The following is an 18,750-nucleotide window of genomic DNA, read 5'->3' as shown; positions in this document are numbered from 1 at the left end:
CCAGATCCTTATCACAGGATCAAGGTCGTGGGTTCAGAAACTCTGGTCATGGATCTATTCCACAGTGGGGTAGTAGGAGCCAAACAGGACTGAGTTACTCCCTAAGTGACTCAAGGAAGGGGTAAACTGAGGGAGTATGGCAGGTTAGAGTTGATCGATGCAGGTAAGTGGTGCAGACAGCGATAATATCATATCCTCAGTATTTACAAAACAGGAACTAAACTGTGGTCCAAAGGGGCCGGAGAGCTAGAAGCTGAAAATCCTGCTGCCGGGCTGGGTGCTGGGCAAGAGCTGGATGAAGTCTGTGCAAGATGCTTCGTTCCTTCTTCTTAGATGCTGGTTTTCTGATGTTTGGACGAGTCTATGGTGTAAAAGTGACAAGACTTAGCTGGATGGTCTTTCTTACTTTTCCTGATTATTTTGGGAAATACCTTTTACTTCAGGAGAAATCAAGGGAAGACTTTATGGGAAATGCCATTCCAACTGCATCTTGAATACGTGGATCAGATTTCCAAGGCGGTGATATCAGTGGAGACGGGCGGAAGGCGAGCAGCACCTCAGTGGTGTCAGGAGCGGGGGCGTGTGGAGGAGGAGACGGCAAGAAGCCTGGTCCTGTCTGTCTCTGTCTCCCTCTAAGGCTCCAGTTCAGACCTCCCACTCCCGCCCTCCTCTCTTCATTGTCCTCATATCAGTACCCTTAACAGCTGGCTACTGCACTTCTCAATGTGACTGAAGAATCTTCTTAGTGTTGTCATCTCTGTGTCTAACAAGGGAGGGCGAGAAGGAACGAGACATCACTGTTAGGTAGTTTCTTCCGTGCTGTCCGCTTTAGGAGATGTTACCCACGTATGGCTATGCTAATGTGGATCGTTTATTTATTTAATTTTAAAACAGTGGTTTCTTAATAGTTCCTAGCCAGCTTCTCAATAGGTCCTTGTGGCTACTGTGTGAGAGAGTTCCGGTTGGTTCACATTTTCATGCCCACAGAAAGTTCTCATCAGCAGCTTGATCTGCTTGATGTTTTAATTAGCTCATATGTGATAAAAATAACTTGAAGTCACGTGTGCTCCTGCAGCTTTATAGTGGATAGATACTGAACATTATCTTACCTAGGTATAAAGTATATGAAAACTCACTTCTCTTCTCCCCTAGAAAACAAATTATCCAGGCAATTAAACTCTTGATTTCTCTATGACAACCAGTGACATAAACTTCTGAGGTCAATGAAACGTTTTTGTCAGAATCGGAATGAGTTTTCTTAAGCGTTCATTTATCTTATAAAAACAACATCTTCAGGCCATAAGCCCATCACCTAAAATATACGAAAACTGAAAACTGAATATTATGCTGTTTTTTCAAAACACCAAAGCAAATAATATATCTTCTTTTTGAATAGGGACTTTTTGATAGGTGGTGAATATTGTTAATGTGTGTTTGGCATTTTTTGGGGGGGAACAAGAAATCAAGAAAGGAGAATAAGAGAAAATACTTGAGGAAGCATAATGTTAACCAAACTGGGAGAGAAAACCTAAAGATAATGATGAAATGACAATGCTAAGAAAGCCTTTGGAGAAGGAAATGGCAACCCACTTCAGTATTCTTGCCTGGAGTATCTCATGGACAGAGGAGCCTGGTGGGCTACAGTCCAGGGGTTCGCAAAGGGTCGGACACGACTGAGCAACTTGGCACGAGAAAGCCTTATGGATGCTTTGAATGGACACAGTGACTCACACTTTAACAGGGCCCTGCACATTAACTGGGGTTTCCCTGGGGGCTCAGACAGTAAAGTGTCTGCCTGCAATGCAGGGGACTTGGATTCCATCCCTGGGTGGGGAAGATGCCCTGGAGAAGGAAATGGCAACCCACTCCAGTATTTTAGCCTGAAAAATTCCAATAACATCTATCCAGGGGAAAAAAAAAGAGCATCTGAATGAAATGAGCACACTGTGAAATCATTCCATCAGCAGACCCACCCTCTGGTTCCTGAGAAAATAAATATGTAAGTTTATTGATGACTTGGGGTGGAGGGTGAGCTTGGTTGTCCGCAGGCTCTTCAGCAGTGGTGTCTAATACCTCTGTGTTCATAAACTTTAGCTCTTGGGCTTGCTGTTGATCAAGCCCTACACAGTGGGTTGTATCCTTCCTCCAATTTTTTTTTTTTTTTTTTCCCCTGAGAAATACATTAACACAAGATGCTCCTGAAAAGGTACTCTTCTGAAGTCTGACAAAGTCAGGGATATGCTATGCCCAGTATGTCCTGTCTTCACACTCCGTGGAGTCCTGCAGCGAGAGGACCGCCTGAACTGGGCAGCACATAACACGGTCTGACTACAGATTCCCTGATACTTCGGTTTGACACCTTGAAACAGCCTGCACGCCACCCTCGTGTTCTGTAAGGTGGACTTGACATACACCCCATTGGTCAGAGAGAACAGCTGAAATGACAAAATCACTCTAGAAACTCTGTGGTTTTAGGATGTTGGACGATTTAGGGGTGAAGTAGCATCATGTCTGTAACTTAATTATAAGTCATTCAGCCAAAAAGTATTAATGTTTATGTGCAGTATAAGTATATATATGTATATGTACACACACAGAGCACACTCAAAATATGGGCAAATGTTCATTATGAGTGAATTGCAGGGAAGGTGATAATTTGTAAGATTTTTGAAATACCTCCAGGTTTGAAAACTTATTATATGTAAAGAGGGAAATCTGTAACACAAACACAAGTGCTTTGATTATTTTGGACAGTGAAGAGTTTGCAATGTGTCAGAGTTGATTAGTAGAGGAAAAAAATTAGATTCAAAAAGAAGTAAGAGAGGGAAAGATGCATGTTATTAACTGTAGGCCGCTATATACGTAGAGAAATGTTGTAGGGGTCATTGTTCCCATTGCCTTGTTCCTTTAGGGGTTATGGCTCCATTTTTAAGTCTACCTTACACTCTTCCATCCACCTGATGGGAACGTTGCCCAGAAGATGGTGAGGGTGTCATTTGTCCTCACCATCCTGTGCACTCCAGACCTCAGCGTGCCAGAGAAGCTTGCCAACTTGGAATGGTGTGATGTTGCCAACTAGGTGGGGAAGGCGTCCTGAAAAAGGGCTTTCAGGGTTTACCGGAAGGCCCAGCTGCTTGACCACGTCAAACCAACAGCTTGAAAAGCGCCTTAGCCAAGACTGGCCTGCCCTTGATCCTTCCTTCAACTGGCTATTAACCCCCAGCTTGTGCTGGCTCTGAGACGCGCTGTGTAATAGATTGCATGTCATCGTGTATGCTTCTAGGGCACCCGCGTTGGCATGCAGTATTTTCTGCCTAACTTCTCAAGGACCTTAGTGAAGGTTATAGTGCACAGAGGTGGGTGTCCCAGTCTTCACATTCTGCCTGGCTCTGTCTTTAGCTGAAACAATATTGCGAACATTGCTTTTGCCCCAAGGGAGAGAGAAAAATCACTTAGTTCCCTGCAGTTTCTGAGATGCTTCATTTACTATTGTCAAGTCCTTGCTAATGTGCGCTTTCAACAATGCTGGTGTCTTTGCGCCCGAGGCCACCCCCTTTGTAAGCATTTCTTTTTTTCATTCTTTTCTTCCTCCCTCCCCCTCCCTTATTTTTTGGTTTAAGCTTTACAGTAGGTTATGAAAATGGTAAATTGATTTTGGTCATATTGCTGATACAGTTTTTAACAATAAAGTCTCCTTCCTCCTTCACTGCTCTTGCCATAGTACTCATGAAAGTTTTCAGAGTTCTCGTGATCTTCTGTCAGTTCTTATGGTATTTCGATAACTTTAATATATGGTTCTGTTTGTTGCATTTTATGATGTACATAAAACTTTAAGAATACATGTTATGTCGTTGTTGTATTTGCTAATTGCTATTAATACTCATAGACTTGACTATCTTGCAGAATAAGGCACTAAAGCTGCAAAGAATCCTCAAAAATCATAGTTTCATATCACTACCAATAATTCATCTTCCTTTTCACATTAAAGCTAATATTAATCTCTGGAAATTAATAATTATAAAATATATTGCTAGTAAATGGTAAAATTATAAAACGACATCTTTATCACGCCTTATATATTTTTTCTTTTAGAAATTACGGAAGTATGGTAACACATTTACAAGAGACTTGGAAAATACAGAAAAAGGTTATATAAAGTTATACTACATATTAAAATTATTTTTATTAGATAAATTAAGATTTTAGTTGAAATTTCAATATCACACTCTCAAAAATTACTAGAATGAATATACAGAGTATTAGAAGGATACAGTAGACTTGAAAACTTCCCTGATGGCTCAGTGGTGAGGAATCCTCCTGCTCATGCAGGAAATTCAGGTTTGACCCATGATTTGGGAAGATCCCTTGGAGAAGGAAATAGCAACCCACTCCTGTATTCTTGCCCGGGAAATCCCATGGACAGAGGAGCCTGACAGGCTACAGTCCATGGGGTCACAAAGAACTGGACACAATTGAACGATTAAACAACAATAACAACAAAGTGGAACTGAAAAGCACTGTGAACCAATTCAGAATAATTAAGATTTATATAATATTTACACAGTAGTAGAATGCAAATTCTATTCAAGTTCCCATAGGCTAGGAGACACTGGAACATATCCAGGGATATACAACAAGGTGCCGAATTTTCATGGTCTAAAATATTGAAATCATATAGAGTCTGTTATCTTATCACTGTGGAATTGTGTTAGAAATCAGTATCAAAAAATATTTGAAAATAACCCAGTTCTGAAAATCTAGCCTCATATCACTGCAAATATATATGTATAATTCATCTTCCCTTTCACATGGAAACTAAGTATTAATCTCATAATTCATAGTTTGAAAGTATCTTGCCAGAAAATAATTATAAAACTTTATTATTACATCTTTATTATGCTTTACAGTTTACAGTGTATTCTCACCGACAATATTAGTAGAGATGGCTGCTAGACAAAAGACACTTGGATATGTCTGCAGAGCCCATTTTTGGAAGTTAGCAAAGCAAACGGAGTTGCATAAGACTTTAGGATCGTTTCTGTTTTCTCGTTATTGTCTGCACTAATTGTTTTCACTAAACCACACATGTTTGAATGTCTCAAGGTTTTTGTTCTTAATGATCAACCGTGTTTACTATTTATTCATAATTTCTACATGTTCTTAATGCTAATAGTAAAATTTTAAACAAATCCTTATGCCATGGCGTTTTATGATATCCCACCTATCAAGAAGTAAAGTTAAGATCAAAAGGACTATTTACTAATTTTAGAAATTTGGAAATCGGTTATTTTACTGGTAAGTGTGTCCGGATACAGTTAGCTTTTGTAGATGTAGAGGTAAATGATTCAAAAGAAACTTCCCCTAGTTTACAGGCGGATACTCTCCTGCATGGGGTTATTTGAGAGAAATGATCAGAGATGTTTATCTTTTCCTAAATGTTTTTGCAGCTTTTGCATGTATTATTTGAATGACATTTGTCTAAACAAAGCACCCATTTCCGCACAGGATTGCTGAGTGTGCTAAGCCCCTTAGGGCTTGTGTTTTATTTTGTGTGTGACTTCATGTTGGAAAGTCTTCACTGGAAATTCAGCAAACTGTGATGATCCCATTCAAATCATGAGGAGTTTGGGGCTAAAAGATACAAGTTTAAGAGGAAAAATCAGAAGCCTTGAAGACTGGGTAGAGATGCATAAAATAAAATTTGGGAGCAGGGGCCTCTACATTTCAAATGGTCTTACATCATCATCCTTTTAAAAATGTCAACTGCAAAGTATGTGATTAATTTCCTTGTGTTGCAGATACCCTTAGCCAGCTCTCCCAGCAGCAAGCTGGTTGCTACTTTGCTGAGTAAGTCACAGGGCTCATTTTTACAAGAAGAAGGAAAAATGTTTCACTCTTTTGAGCAAAGAACTGCATTTTCTAAATTTTAATTGTTGGATCTTCATTGTAACATTTATTCTACTAGTATTTCCAAATGTTCAGGAGGAGTTAAGTCTCAGTGTGGATCCGCATTGACTGGCTGCTCTCTCTGCCTGTTTTCCCAGCAGGTAGACCGACCTACAACAGTTTTTATGTCTACTGCAAAGGCCCGTGTCAAGGAGTGCAGCCGGGAAAGCTCAGGGTGCGGTGCAGCACCTGCCAACAAGCAACGCTCACCTTGGCCCAGGTAAGGAGACGCGGCCTGGGCAGCCTGCCCGGAAAAAGGGATGTGTGTTCCCAGATTGCCTTTCAGGGTTTCTCAGCAGATATCACCCATCACTGGAAATTCGCCTTCCATGTGCTTGTAATGATTAACGGTATCTGAAGTTTCATTTAAAAATACACTGCTCTGTAAAAGTTTGGATAGGACGGCGTCAGTACCCCCATTTCTTTAATCCAGGCGTATTGATAGGAAATATCAGTTCAGTCGCTCAGCCGTGTCCGACTCTCTGCGACCCCATGGACTGCAGCACACCAGGCCTCCCTGTCCATTGCCACCTCTTGGAGTTTACCCAAACTCATGTCCGTCGTGTCAGGGAGGCCGTCCAACCATCTCATCCTCTTTTTTCCCCTTCTCCTCCCACCTTCAATCTTTCCCATCGTCAGGGTCTTTCCAGTGAGTCATTTCCTCGCATCAGGTGGCCAAGTATTGGAGTTTCAGCTTCAGCATCAGTCCTTCCGATGAATATTCAGGACTGATTTCCTTTAGGATGGACTGGATGGATCTCCATTCAGGAAATATAGAGGCTGCTTTTATAACACAAAGAGATTGGGCGTGTCTTACAGAAGCAGGCAGGAAGGATACCTTTGAAGATCCTGGGAACGTTTCACATCTCGACCTGTGTGATATGAACATGGTTGTATGCTTATGTCAAAATTTACTAGAGTATTTATTTAATGTTGGAGCACTTGAGGTAAGTCATACCTCAATAAAAAAATGAAAAGGAAGTTGTGGATCCAGGACCAGTATGCATATAAAATATGGTTGGAAATCACGCTGCACTGTGGCCTCTGCTTGTTTTGTACAGTCCCCAAGCTGAGAATGTTTTGTATGGTTTTAAGTGGTTGGGAAACTTCAAAAGAATAATATTGCATGACCCATGGATCATGACATGAAATTTACATTCCAGCGTCATCATAAAGTTTTGACAGGTGGCTCCTCCCATGTCTGTGCCTGTTGTCGGTACCAGTGTTCTTGTGCCCTACATCAGGGTTGAGCAGTGTCGACACAGACTGCATGGCCTGCTCACCCAGACGTGTTTACTTTCTGGCCCTTTGCAGAAAAGGTTTGCTGGCCAACCTCCGAAATAAAAACACTGGCCTAGTGCTTCAGGGCCTCAGCATGATAGTGGTGTAGAATTTGGCTAAAATGATGTGGATGCTGATGTCTTTAAGAGACTGAAGGACATTCTGATCAGCTCAGTGCTGAGACTGAGCCCAGGACGCACCAGAGCACAAAGAACTCTGCAGGTGGTGGGGCCGACGCGCAGAGCTGCACCGCCTTACCCGTCGGGCCCCAGTGATGGCTAGTGCCTTCAGATTTTGTTCTGCAGGCTGCGGGATGAAGGCAAAGCGTCACAGAGACCATGCATAAAGGGAGATTTTAAGACTGTTTCTTATCACTGGAGCTGTTTATCACTGGGACTGAGTATGGTGACAGATTGCAGGCAAAGAGGTTGATTATTCAACTATATATATAGGGTTCAAGCTGAGGGTCTAGATTACTGCGGTGTCTTGGCAGACAAGTGGTAAAGGAGCACTGTGAAAGAACCTGAAGGATGTACTTATTAATCAGGAAATCGTGGCTCGCTGACGCAAGCCTGCGAAAATGGAATTACTCACAAATGAAATTCAAAGCTCCATCACGATACAGCATTTCAGCTCCACAGGGGGATCCACTCAGGGAGACAAATCCACGAAGGATGCTTGGGATTGTCTGCACCACTGGAGTAGACCTTTTTCTGGGCGTCACTGGGCAGTACTTCTGTCTGGGAAATGGGCTGCTCTAAAGTTGCTTCTCCCCTGGGCCACAAGCCTTTCTCAGTGCAATCCACAGCCTCTTCTGTGCCTCTGATCTGGACTCTGGTCCTGGTTGCCTCAGGCTGCTCCTGCCAGCGGTTAGCAGTGGTGGTGGCAGGAGGGGAGGGCCACCCAAGCTTGTACTGAGTCAAGAGAAACCATAGGGGTAAAATGTTATGTGAAACTTCTCGTTTAAAAATATTTCTCATTGGTGGGGAAAGAAAGCAAAAGAGAAAGAAGCAACCTGCAACCACTGTCTAAAAGTACCAAAGTAGAGAGCTGTAGGGGTTAAGTGGTAGGTGGATATTAGGTGGTCAGAGACTGGCCTGTGGTGAGTGCTGGATTAAAGTAAGGTGTGGCTCAGAGGGAGCAAGATGTGAGCTTGGAACAATGATTTTGGAGCTGGGCTGCTGGGTTCTGGTCCCAGGCACTTCCCTACTTCCTCTTTATGTCAACTCTCATCATTTCCTCTCCCGACAGGCCAAAACTTCAACTGCATTATTACAGGTATCATTACATTTTTGTCCTACATTCTATGCCACCATCTATCTGTCTATATTCCAAGAGTCTGTAAGCCTCATATGATAACTGGTCAGTTTGGATCCCCAAAAAGGGGACCCAACCAACATCTCACATGGTGTGTGGCCCCCCGCGTGTGGCATCTGTATTTGAACTTTCACACACTGGTTCGGTAGATCCACAACCTTTAGAAATTCTGTTTGCCTTTTTATAATTATATTAATCATAGCAAGTATGATTGTTTTGCCACAGTTTATTGCCTTCCTTCCATTTATATGCTGGTGTTTGTACGTGCGTGCTAAACCGCTTCAGTCGTGTCCTACTCTTTGTGAGCCACCTGTATTTTTCTCTAATTCTTATCACAGACCTGAGAAGAAGGTATCATTACCCAAGGTTTTTAACAAAGAGACTCCATGAAATTAAGTAATGAGTCCAAAATTACATGGTTAACAAATGTTGGTGCCAGGAGTGAAAATTATTTTCTGTATTTTTCTCCAAAGCCCTCCCTTTTTTTTTTTTTTAAGGATAGATTGCATGCTATATAGATCCACTAATAAATGCCTATTGTATAACTATTTCCCTCATATTTTAAATATCATTCAGAAATGCTGTTATTAAAAATATGGCTAGGGATTTAAAGAAAATGGAATCAAAGATTCTTTATTTAATCCAGAGTTTTAGTACAGTTCTTAGATGTAGTATAACTGGTACCTGGGCTTCCCAGAAGGGTCAGCTGGTAAAGAATCTGCCTGCAATGTGGGAGACCTGGGTTTGATCCCTGGGTTGAGAACATCCCCTGGAGGAGGGCATGGCAACTCACTCCAGAATTCTGGCCTGGCGAATCCCACGGGCAGAGGAGGCTGGCGAGCTATAGTTCATGGGGTTGCAGAGTCGAACACGGCTGAGCGGCTGCTGCTGCTGCCGCCAAGTCAGTTCAGTCGTGTCCGACTCTGTGCGACCCCATCGACGGCAGCCCACCAGGTTCCCTGGTCCCTGGGATTCTCCAGGCAAGAATACTGGAGTGGGTTGCCATTTCCTTCTCCAATGCATGAAAGTGAAAAGTGAAAGTGAAGACAGTCTATCCGACTCTTAGTGACCCCATGGACTGCACCCTACCAGGCTCCTCTGTCCATGGGATTTTCTAGGCAAGAGTACTGGAGTGGGGTGTCATTGCCTTCTCTGGGCTGAGCGACTAATCATGCACAATACACAGAGCTGGTTCCCAGCAAATGAATAGCATTTCCTTTACTTTTTTATTAAAACAAAAATGTCGTATTCTAACTCACATATGCGGAATCTAGAAAAATTGTACTGAAGAATAGATTTATAGGTCAGTAATGCAGAAACAGACATAGAGAATAGACTTATGGACACGGGGAGAGGGGAGGAGAGGGCGAGATGCATGGAGGGAGTAACATGGAAACTTACAATACCATATGTAAAATCGATAGCCAACGGGAATTTGCTGTATGGCTCAAGAAACTCAAACAGGGGCTCAGTATCAACCTAGAGGGGTGGGATGGGGAGAGAGACGGGAGGGAGGTTCAAAAGGGAGGCTGATTCATGTTGAGGTTTGACAGTAAACAGCAAAATTCTGTAAAGCAATTTTATCCTTCAATAAAAAAAAATAAAATATATACACTTAGTAATAGCTTCAAACAGTATCTCTCTGGAGCAGCTGACTGATCACACTGACAGGTGGTCTACAAGTTAAGTCTTGGCAATTATTTAGCAGGTGCTGAACTCGCTAAAAGGAAGGGTTTCTAAGCAGAGGATAGACAAGCGTTAGGTTTTATTCTTCCAAACTTTATAAAGATCTGCAACTTACACAGGTTTATCTGGTCAGGAAAAAAAAATTATAGAAGAAATAGAATCTCATGTAGCTGACTAGTTAGGGAGCAGAGTGTGGTTTACCTGAGCCTCTGCAAGCAGCTTTTTATACACATGGAGAAAAAATCTACTTGGCCACTTGGGTTATTTTTTTTTATGTAAAAATTTACTTTTATTAAAAAAATAAAAAACTGGTGAAAAGAATTCAGTTTGGAATAAGCTCCATGCTTTTCATGAGTCTTAATAGGACCCTCCTAATTATTTTTGCTTATTGTTGGTAAAGTGATAGTGTTAATTGCTCAGTTGTGTCTGACTCTTTCAGACCCCATGGACTGTAGTCTGCCAGGCTCCTCTGTCCATGGAATTTTCCAGGCAAAGATAGCGGAGTGGGTAGCCATTCCCTTCTCCAGGGGATCTTCCCCAACCGAGGAATCGAACCTGGATCTCCTGCATTTCAGGCAAAATCTTTTCCATCTGAGCCATCAGTGATTTATTAATAATTCCAACATTTCTTCACAATATTTAAGTGTTGAATGCAAAATAATGAGCTGTCTCTCATAGGTAATACTCTAAGGTTGAATTGTTGAAATGTTTCATATTTAATGTGAAACTCATAATAAATTAACAAGAAAGATGAAGAGTCGTTTCCATCATGATGTTAGGATGGGGAAACTGTGGTCTGAAGCTTTGCCCTGACCTTGAGGATAGCTTGAGAATCACCTTACAGAAACTCCAAGTTTTCTCCTGTCTCCAAATCAAATGATCTTCTCTAATTTATGGTGACCTTGACCAGGGTTTCCATTAACTGAAATAGCCTTTAGAAAAATGAACACTCGCTGGAAAATAGTGAGCAATGACTGATTGGAAAGACATGGCAGGAAGCCAATTTTTAGTCGCCTGTTCAAAGATGGTCCAGGGACGTCCACACAGAAATAACGTCGGGTTGAACACAGAGGGAGGTCACTTTGTCCACGTGTATACATTTCTGATCGTGATAATGAATAACAAAATTAATGATTTAAAAATAACCTGTGACATTACTGTTTCCTTCAGTAGATAGGAAGTGCAAAAAATCAAATGACGAGTATATCATATGCTTGAAGCCTGTTTTTTTTAAATCTAGAAAAGTGACAGGAAAAATAAGATGTGTAGATTATACACTATTTTTAGAATTAACTAGAAATTATAGAAAAAATGCATGTTGGAAAAAGAAGCAGGATGAAGAGAACGAAAGATGCTTTTCCCTCTCCCTTTCTCCAGGATTCTTGCCAAATTCAAGGTTAGAATATCAGCAGGCATGGTTCCTTGTACCGTCTGTCCTGTATTTAAAGTATAAGTGTTGGTGGGGAAGAGTGAGCCTTCCTGTAAAGAAGGAAGTTATATATATGTATACAGTCAGATGCGGCTCTTAGCTCAAGCTCTCAAAGGTTTCCTAGGACCAAACAGTGTTCAAGCAGAATTTAGAAAAGACAGAGATCAAATAGCCAACATCCATTGGATCATCGAAAAAGCAAGAGTTCCAGAAAAATATCTACTTCTGCTTTATTGACTACGCCAAAGACTTTGACTGTGTGGATCACAGAAGACTGTGGAAAATTCTTAAAGGGATGGGAATACCAGACCACCAGACCTGCCTCTTGAGAAATCTGTATGCAGGTCAAGAAGCAACAGTTACAACTGGACATGGAACAACAGACTGGTTCCAAATTGGGGAAGGAGTATGTCAAGGCTGTATATTGTTACCTGCTTATTTAATTTATATGCAGAGTACATCATGAGAAATGCTGGGCTGGATGAAGCACAAATTGGAATGAAGATTGCTGGGAGAAATATCAGTAACCTCAGACATGCAGATGACACCACCCTTATGGCAGAAAGTGAAGAAGAACAAAAGAGCCTCTTGATGAAAGTGAAAGAGGAGAGTGAAAAGGTTGGCTTGAAGCTCAACATTCAGAAAACGAAAGATCATGGCATCTGATCCCATCACTTCATGGGCAATAGATGGGGAAACAGTGGAAACAGTGGCTGACTTTATTTTTGGGGGCTCCAAAATCACTGCAGATGGTGATTGCAGCCATGAAATCAAAACACGCTTACTCCTTGGAAGGAAAGTTATGACCAACTTACACAGCATATTAAAAAGCAGAGACATTACTTTGTCAATAAAGGTCTGCTACTCAAGGCTTTGCTTTTTTTTTTTTCTCCCAGTAGTCATGTATGGATGTGAGAGTAGGACTATAAAGAAAGCTGAGTGCAGAAGAATTGATGCTTTTGAACTGTGGTGTTGGAGAATACTCTTGAGAGTCCCTTGGACTGCAAGGAGATCCAACCAGTCCATTCTGAAGGAGACCAGTCCTGGGTGTTCATTGGAAGGACTGATGTTAAATCTGAAACTCCAATATTTTGGCCATCTGATGTGAAGAGGTGACTCATTTGAAAAGCCCCTGATGTTGGGAAAGACGGAGGAGAAGGGGACGACAGAGGATGAAATGATTGGATGGCATCACCAACTTGATGGACATGAGTTTGGGTGAACTCTGGGAGTTGGTAATGCACAGGGAGGCCTGGTTTGCTCTGGTTCATGGGGTCACAAAAAGTCGGACACGACTGAGCGACTGAACGACTGAACAGAACTGAACTAGGATGATAGCTTTAAAACAATTATAAGATAAGTATTTGTGGGACTATGTAGAGAACATAGAGAATATTTGGCAAAAATCACAAACAAAGTACATTCATGAAACATAAAGGAAGAGATAAGATTTCTTTAAAGAAATTTTGTTGTATATTTTATGATTTCACTGTAAGTTGCACTTAAATGTAACATGTTCTAAAACTGGGTGGCTTTGTTTACTGGTGCACAGTGCTGTTCAGTGATAGAACACAGGTTCATCAGAGGCTTACTCCGGAAGGACTTGGGTCATCTTAAGCACTGATGGTTTGCTGGTACCTTTAATGTCTATGGCCCTTACATCACAGAACCGGGCATCATAGTATTGAGTCTTCAGGCCAGCAGGACAATGGGGAGTAGCCAAGCCTGTCTCATTTATTTATAAAAGGAAATAATAACATTGATACTTTTAAGACGCCTCTTTGCAGGCTTCCCCTTACATCTCATTGTTTATAACCTGGCTGTATGCTACTGCTGCTGCTAAGTCGATTCAGTCCTGTCCGACTCTGTGCGACCTGAGACGGCAGCCCATCAGGCTCCCCCGTCCCTGGGATTCTCCAGGCAAGAACACTGGAGTGGGTTGCCTTTTCCTTCTCCAATGCATGAAAGTGAAAAGTGAAAGTGAAGTCGCTCAGTCGTGTCCGACTCTTAGTGACCTCACGAACTGCAGCCTACCAGGCTCCTCTGTCCATGGGATTTTCCAGGCAAGATTATTGGAGTGGGGTGCCATTGCCTGCTCCGACCTGGCCGTATAGCCACTAATAATTACAAAGAAAGCTTGAAAAGAAAGTGTTTCCCAAAGGTTACCAGGGTAGCCATATTTTGCTCAGGCAGATTTATTTATCTGTGGACTTTTGTCAGTTGCTTCTCCAATCGAATTCATCGTTGTGCTAATAAGGAGAGAAGATGAGGTAGACACTGGTATGCAGTGACTGAACGTGCCGTATTTGTAAATCCATAATTATTTTAGATCACTTTGATGCACTCGTCAGTTTCCTTGCTGCTGCAGCTGCTAAGTCACTTCAGTCGTGTCCAACTCTGTGCGACCCCATAGACAACAGCCTACTAGGCTCCTCTGTTCCTGGGATTCTCCAGGCAAGAACACTGGAGTGGGTTGCCATTTCCTTCTCCAATGCATGAAAGTGAAAAGTGAAAGTGAAGTCACTCAGTCGTGTCCTACTCTTAGCCACCCCATGGACTGCAGCCTACCAGGCTCCTCCGTCCATGGGATTTCCCAGGCAAGAGTACTGGAGTGGGGTGCCATTGCCTTCTCCGGAGTTTAAATTTTATTGGCATATACTCTGCATCACTGTGACTGCACTAAGGGGGTTGGGCCAGCCCTGAACTTGTTTTTGAGTGTGAAATGCTTCTGCTGTTTCAGGGGTTGTTTCTGCTCATAAATGTAGCTCCCTGGTTTCCTACAGAATGAAACTGATATATTATCCGTTTGACCACTTAGAAGCTTTACTAAGAATTATGGAAAGAAAAAAAAATAGATCTTTAGGGCAGTGGGTTAATTTATTTGTTCTTTGCTTAAGAAGAAAATGGCTCTAAAACCTCATTGGGGAAAGATAAATAGAATTTAGTAGCTCTGTCATACTCCACAGCAGATTCTTGGTCGATACATTATAAAGAATGACCATATTACCTGGTGCTAATAAAATGTGAGGGGGCAGAGAGTCACACTGAGAAACCTACAGAATTAGGCAAGACAGTGCAGATCATGACTGCAGTTTGTTTTTTTTTCCAGTTATTTTCCAGAAACATTGGTGCTTATGCAGGCATGCCATGTCCATCTGGGAATATCAAGGTACCTGCATAAATGTATCGCTGAAGCCAGATGAGAAATGGAGAGGTTAATTGACTTCACTTGGGTCCACAGTGAGAGAGGAGCCAAACTGAGAATTAGAAATCTGGGGAAGCAGAGTTTAGAGTCTTGTTGAAAGCAGCCATATTGAGTTACATTTGTTTTCTTAACTGCAACTGAGGGAGAGTCTGGCCTTTCTCTGCAGCTTTTTCCTAAAAAGAGTCAAATTTATCAGGCTACATTTCCTAAGGCGGGAATGAAGATTTGAGAATTGGATAAAAAGTGAAACACGTATATTGTCCTTTAGTGAGGAGAAAACAGAAGAGCCTTGGCTCATGTGGAAAACAGGAAATCGTGAAATTAAAGGGGAGGCTTTCGTGGATTATGACTATTTTTACGTGACTCGTTGGCTCTACTCGTTTGTTGGAGGCTTTGTTGTTCATTTGATAAGCTGAGTCCAACTCTCTGTAACCCCATGGTCTGCAGCACGCCAGGCCTCTCTGTCCTTCACCACCTCCCGGATTTTGCTCAAATTCATGTCCACTGAGTCAGTGATGCCATCCAACCATCTCTTCCTCTGTCATCTCCTTCTCCTCTTGCTCTCAGTCTTTCCCACCATCAGGGAGGCATAACACTGAGGAAGTTAGAGTCCTCAGCCTGAGCCCCACAAGGGCCATTCAGCTCTCTGAGCTCTGCTATAACCCTGCAGTCTCTTGTTAGTATGAGTAAACCAAGAATTCTCCCAGCTAGTTTCATGAGCTGGATTTCTATCGTCAAAATGACTTGGAATTTTCTTTTACATCTTCAGTTGTGCATTGGGAATTTCATCTTAATTTTCAAGGCTATCTTAATAAACATCCACTGACCTACTGCCTAGGAAATCACCTACAGTTAAAATAATCAGACATCTCCATTTTTTAAAAGCATCATCTCATGGACAAATGAGCGTTTTCCTTCATAATCTCCTAAAAATATGCAAAAAACTAACTATTTTTTTCTTTTGCTCTTTCTTACTGAATGTGTGTGTGTGTGTGTGCTCAGTCACTCAGTCATGTCTGACTTTGGGGCCCTGTGGACTTCCACCTACCAGGCTCTTCTGTCCATAGAATTTCCAAGGCAATAATACTGGAGTGGTTGTCATTTCCTGGGTTTGAATAGACAGATATAGTACAGATGGTATATATGTGTGACCATAAGATGAACGGAGTATGATCGAGAATATCAAAGCCTCTGTTCACTGGGTTCCCTCTCCTCCAGTCTGTGACAGGGCTCCGTGCCCCGAGGCGGTTCACTGGGTTCCCTCTCCTCCAGTCCGTGACAGGGCTCCGTGCCCCGAGGCGGTTCACTGGGTTCCCTCTCCTCCGGTCTGTGACAGGGCTCCGTGCCCCAAGGCAGTTCACTGGGTTCCCTCTCCTCCAGTCCATGACAGGGCTCCATGCCCCGAGGCGGTTCACTGGGTTCCCTCTCCTCCAGTCCGTGACAGGGCTCCGTGCCCCGAGGCGGGGCCTGGAGCTTTTCTGCCTTTGTGCTTTAGCGCCACACACGGTGCATATTTTACCTGTTTTGTGGAAGAAATGAATAACTGGACAAAGGGCATCATAGTCACTGTTTGCGTTGATCCCCCTGAGGTCTTAGAACAGGAATGAACTTTGTAGTCATTTAATCTAAATTCCCTCCCGATACAGAAATTTTCTTATAATATATTCTTGGTGTTTGGTCATTTGCCTTATGTTCAACAACCTCTAGGTACGGGGGAATGATTGCTTTACTTTAGCTTGCTCCCTTCATTGTGTGGAACTCTAAATGACAGAGAGTTATTTGACCTGAAATCTGTCTTCACTCATAAATTATAGCTCCACTCATTGAAAATAGAACAAAATCCAAAGAATCTTCCATCTGTCAGCTCTTCGTATGTTTAAAGCAGCTAAAATGATTCACTTCCTAGGTCTCCCTTTCTCTAGCAAATGCATGGCTTTCAAACGTAAGAAAGTCGGAAGGTGTCTCCATGCCACAAAGAAATGCACTCTTCTCTGAGCAGCTTCAGAGTCATAAGAGGTGGAGCAAGCGCCTGAGGGAAGATCCTGGTTGGAACCGGGAGGTGGTGAGGGGCAGGGCCAGCAGCTGTGGGTGGAACTTGGACAGGACTTGTGTGGACTGGCTGGGCTGATTCCAACATCCCCGAGAAGAAGCCTGACCTGTGGGAAAGCAAGCGCCGGAATGCACAGAGGGACTTCCCTGTGGTCCCGTGGTGATTAGGGTTGCGGACTCAAGAGGTGTGGTTAGAAGTGGCAGTTCTGAGAGAGCAGTGTGTGATGGCCAGGAGTCAGGAGCTGAGAACACAGGATGGTTGATGACAGTGCTTGTTGAGCCCTTGAACCTTGATGCCCAGTGGTGATGTTTTAAAATGAGCTCCAGGCCGTTGCAAGCCTTTTCCAGTTTAAACGGCACCACCCATCAAGCTGCTGCTGAGTGCCAGTGCTTCCTTTTGCTCTCCATGCTTTTGTGTCTTTTGCTAAAGGCCTGCCATAGCCTCCTAGGAGAGGATAGGTTCTGTTGTTGTTTTGTTTTTGTTCTGTTGCTGTCTCTCAGTCGTGTCCGACTCTTCCTGACCCCATGAACTGTAGCCCGCCAGGCTCCTCTGTTCCTGGGATTCTCCAGGCAAGACTACTGGAGTGGGTTTCCGTTACCTTCTCCAGGGGATCTTCCTGACCCAGCGATGGAACCCGCACCTCCTGCTTGGCAGGCGGATTCTTTCCAGTGAGCTACAAGGGAAGCCCAGACATATTCTACCAAGCCAAATGGATAACTTTTAATTTTCAGATTCAGTTTCAATTCAGTAAAGAACACCCAGTCTCATGAAGAGCCATCAAGAGAGCCAAAACCTCTCCCTGCACTCTCCTGCTCGGGCCTGTGTGAGGACGGGCTCCCTCTTACTTCCCATCCTCACTTTCAACCCTGCTCTACCGCTTTCCTCCCTTTGACTTCTCTGTCTCAAGGTTGAACTCAGATGAGAGAGCTAAAGCAAAGGTAGATAGGGAAAGTTCTTGCTTGACTGGTAACTGTCCTGGCGTAGCTGTGAGCTGTCAGGAGCTGGCAGGCGTGAAAGCCAACTCTGTCTCTTGGCTGCTGTCCTGTTGTCTAGAGGTCTCCGTGGGGAATTCCAGCTGCCCCTGAAGTGATGTGCTAATGCATTTCCTCCAGCACCGACTCCTCTCTCAGCTTCTGGTTTCTGGCTGCTCATTTGCCTGGTTTTCTCCCTTGGAGTCTCTTAGGCCCTCCAGGAGGTCTTGCTGGGAAGAGTGTAAAATGGTGTTAGTGAGGCGCTTTCTCGGTATCCAAGGGGAACACTTACACATGTTTTGCTTTAATAAAATTTGAGATCACAGGCTGAGTCCAATGTACCTGTTTCCACAAGGAAGTAGCCCCGTAGATTTTCCAAGGGGGACTCAGCCCCAGACCCACTGTCTGCCCCCAACTCTGGAAGATGTAACTCACGTCAAGCTCTCTGGAAGAGACATGTCAAGCTTGCTGAGTCATTGCGCTGAAGCCCTTTGTTCTCGATTCAAGACTAAGGGGATGTCCCACTGTGTTGGGATGGAGATGCAATGCACCTTTCAGCGCTGAAATCATCTTCACTCATGATCTATACTCAGTCTCCAACTCAAGCTCCGAAGGGGCTTCCCAGGTGGCACTCGTGGTAAAGAACCTGGCTGCCAGTGCAGGAGACGTGAGAGACACAGGTTCAATCCCTGGCTTGGGAAGATCCCTTGGAGGAGGGCATGGCAACCCACTCCAGTATTCTTGCCTGGAAAATCGCATGGACAGAGGAGCCTGGTGGGCTACAGTCCATAGAGTCGCCAAGAGTCTACTGAAGCAACTTAGCACAGCACATTATGTTGTGGCCTGAATTGACTGAAGTGACTTC

At 43.3% G+C, this 18,750-nt stretch overlaps 1 protein-coding gene across 8 annotated transcripts in view; it reads left to right on the top strand.

The window, feature by feature from the left end:
- Positions 1–18,750, top strand: part of PARK2 (parkin RBR E3 ubiquitin protein ligase) — a 1,245,124-nt gene that overhangs the window by 424,713 nt on the left and 801,661 nt on the right. For 7 of the 8 annotated variants that reach the window (XM_010836734.1, XM_010836732.1, XM_010836730.1 and 4 more), the window contains one exon: positions 6,045–6,166. In XM_010836734.1, coding sequence (XP_010835036.1) covers positions 6,045–6,166 — 122 coding nt within the window. The remainder of the gene's footprint in view (positions 1–6,044; positions 6,167–18,750) is intronic. The other variant, XM_010836731.1, reaches the window with a different exon arrangement.

This window comes from Bison bison, unplaced genomic scaffold (genome assembly GCF_000754665.1).
Source record: "Bison bison bison isolate TAMUID 2011002044 unplaced genomic scaffold, Bison_UMD1.0 scf7180017864065, whole genome shotgun sequence".
NCBI lineage: Eukaryota > Metazoa > Chordata > Mammalia > Artiodactyla > Bovidae > Bison > Bison bison.
The sequence above is the reverse complement of the archived record's forward strand: the minus strand, read 5'-3'. Positions and strand labels throughout refer to the sequence as shown.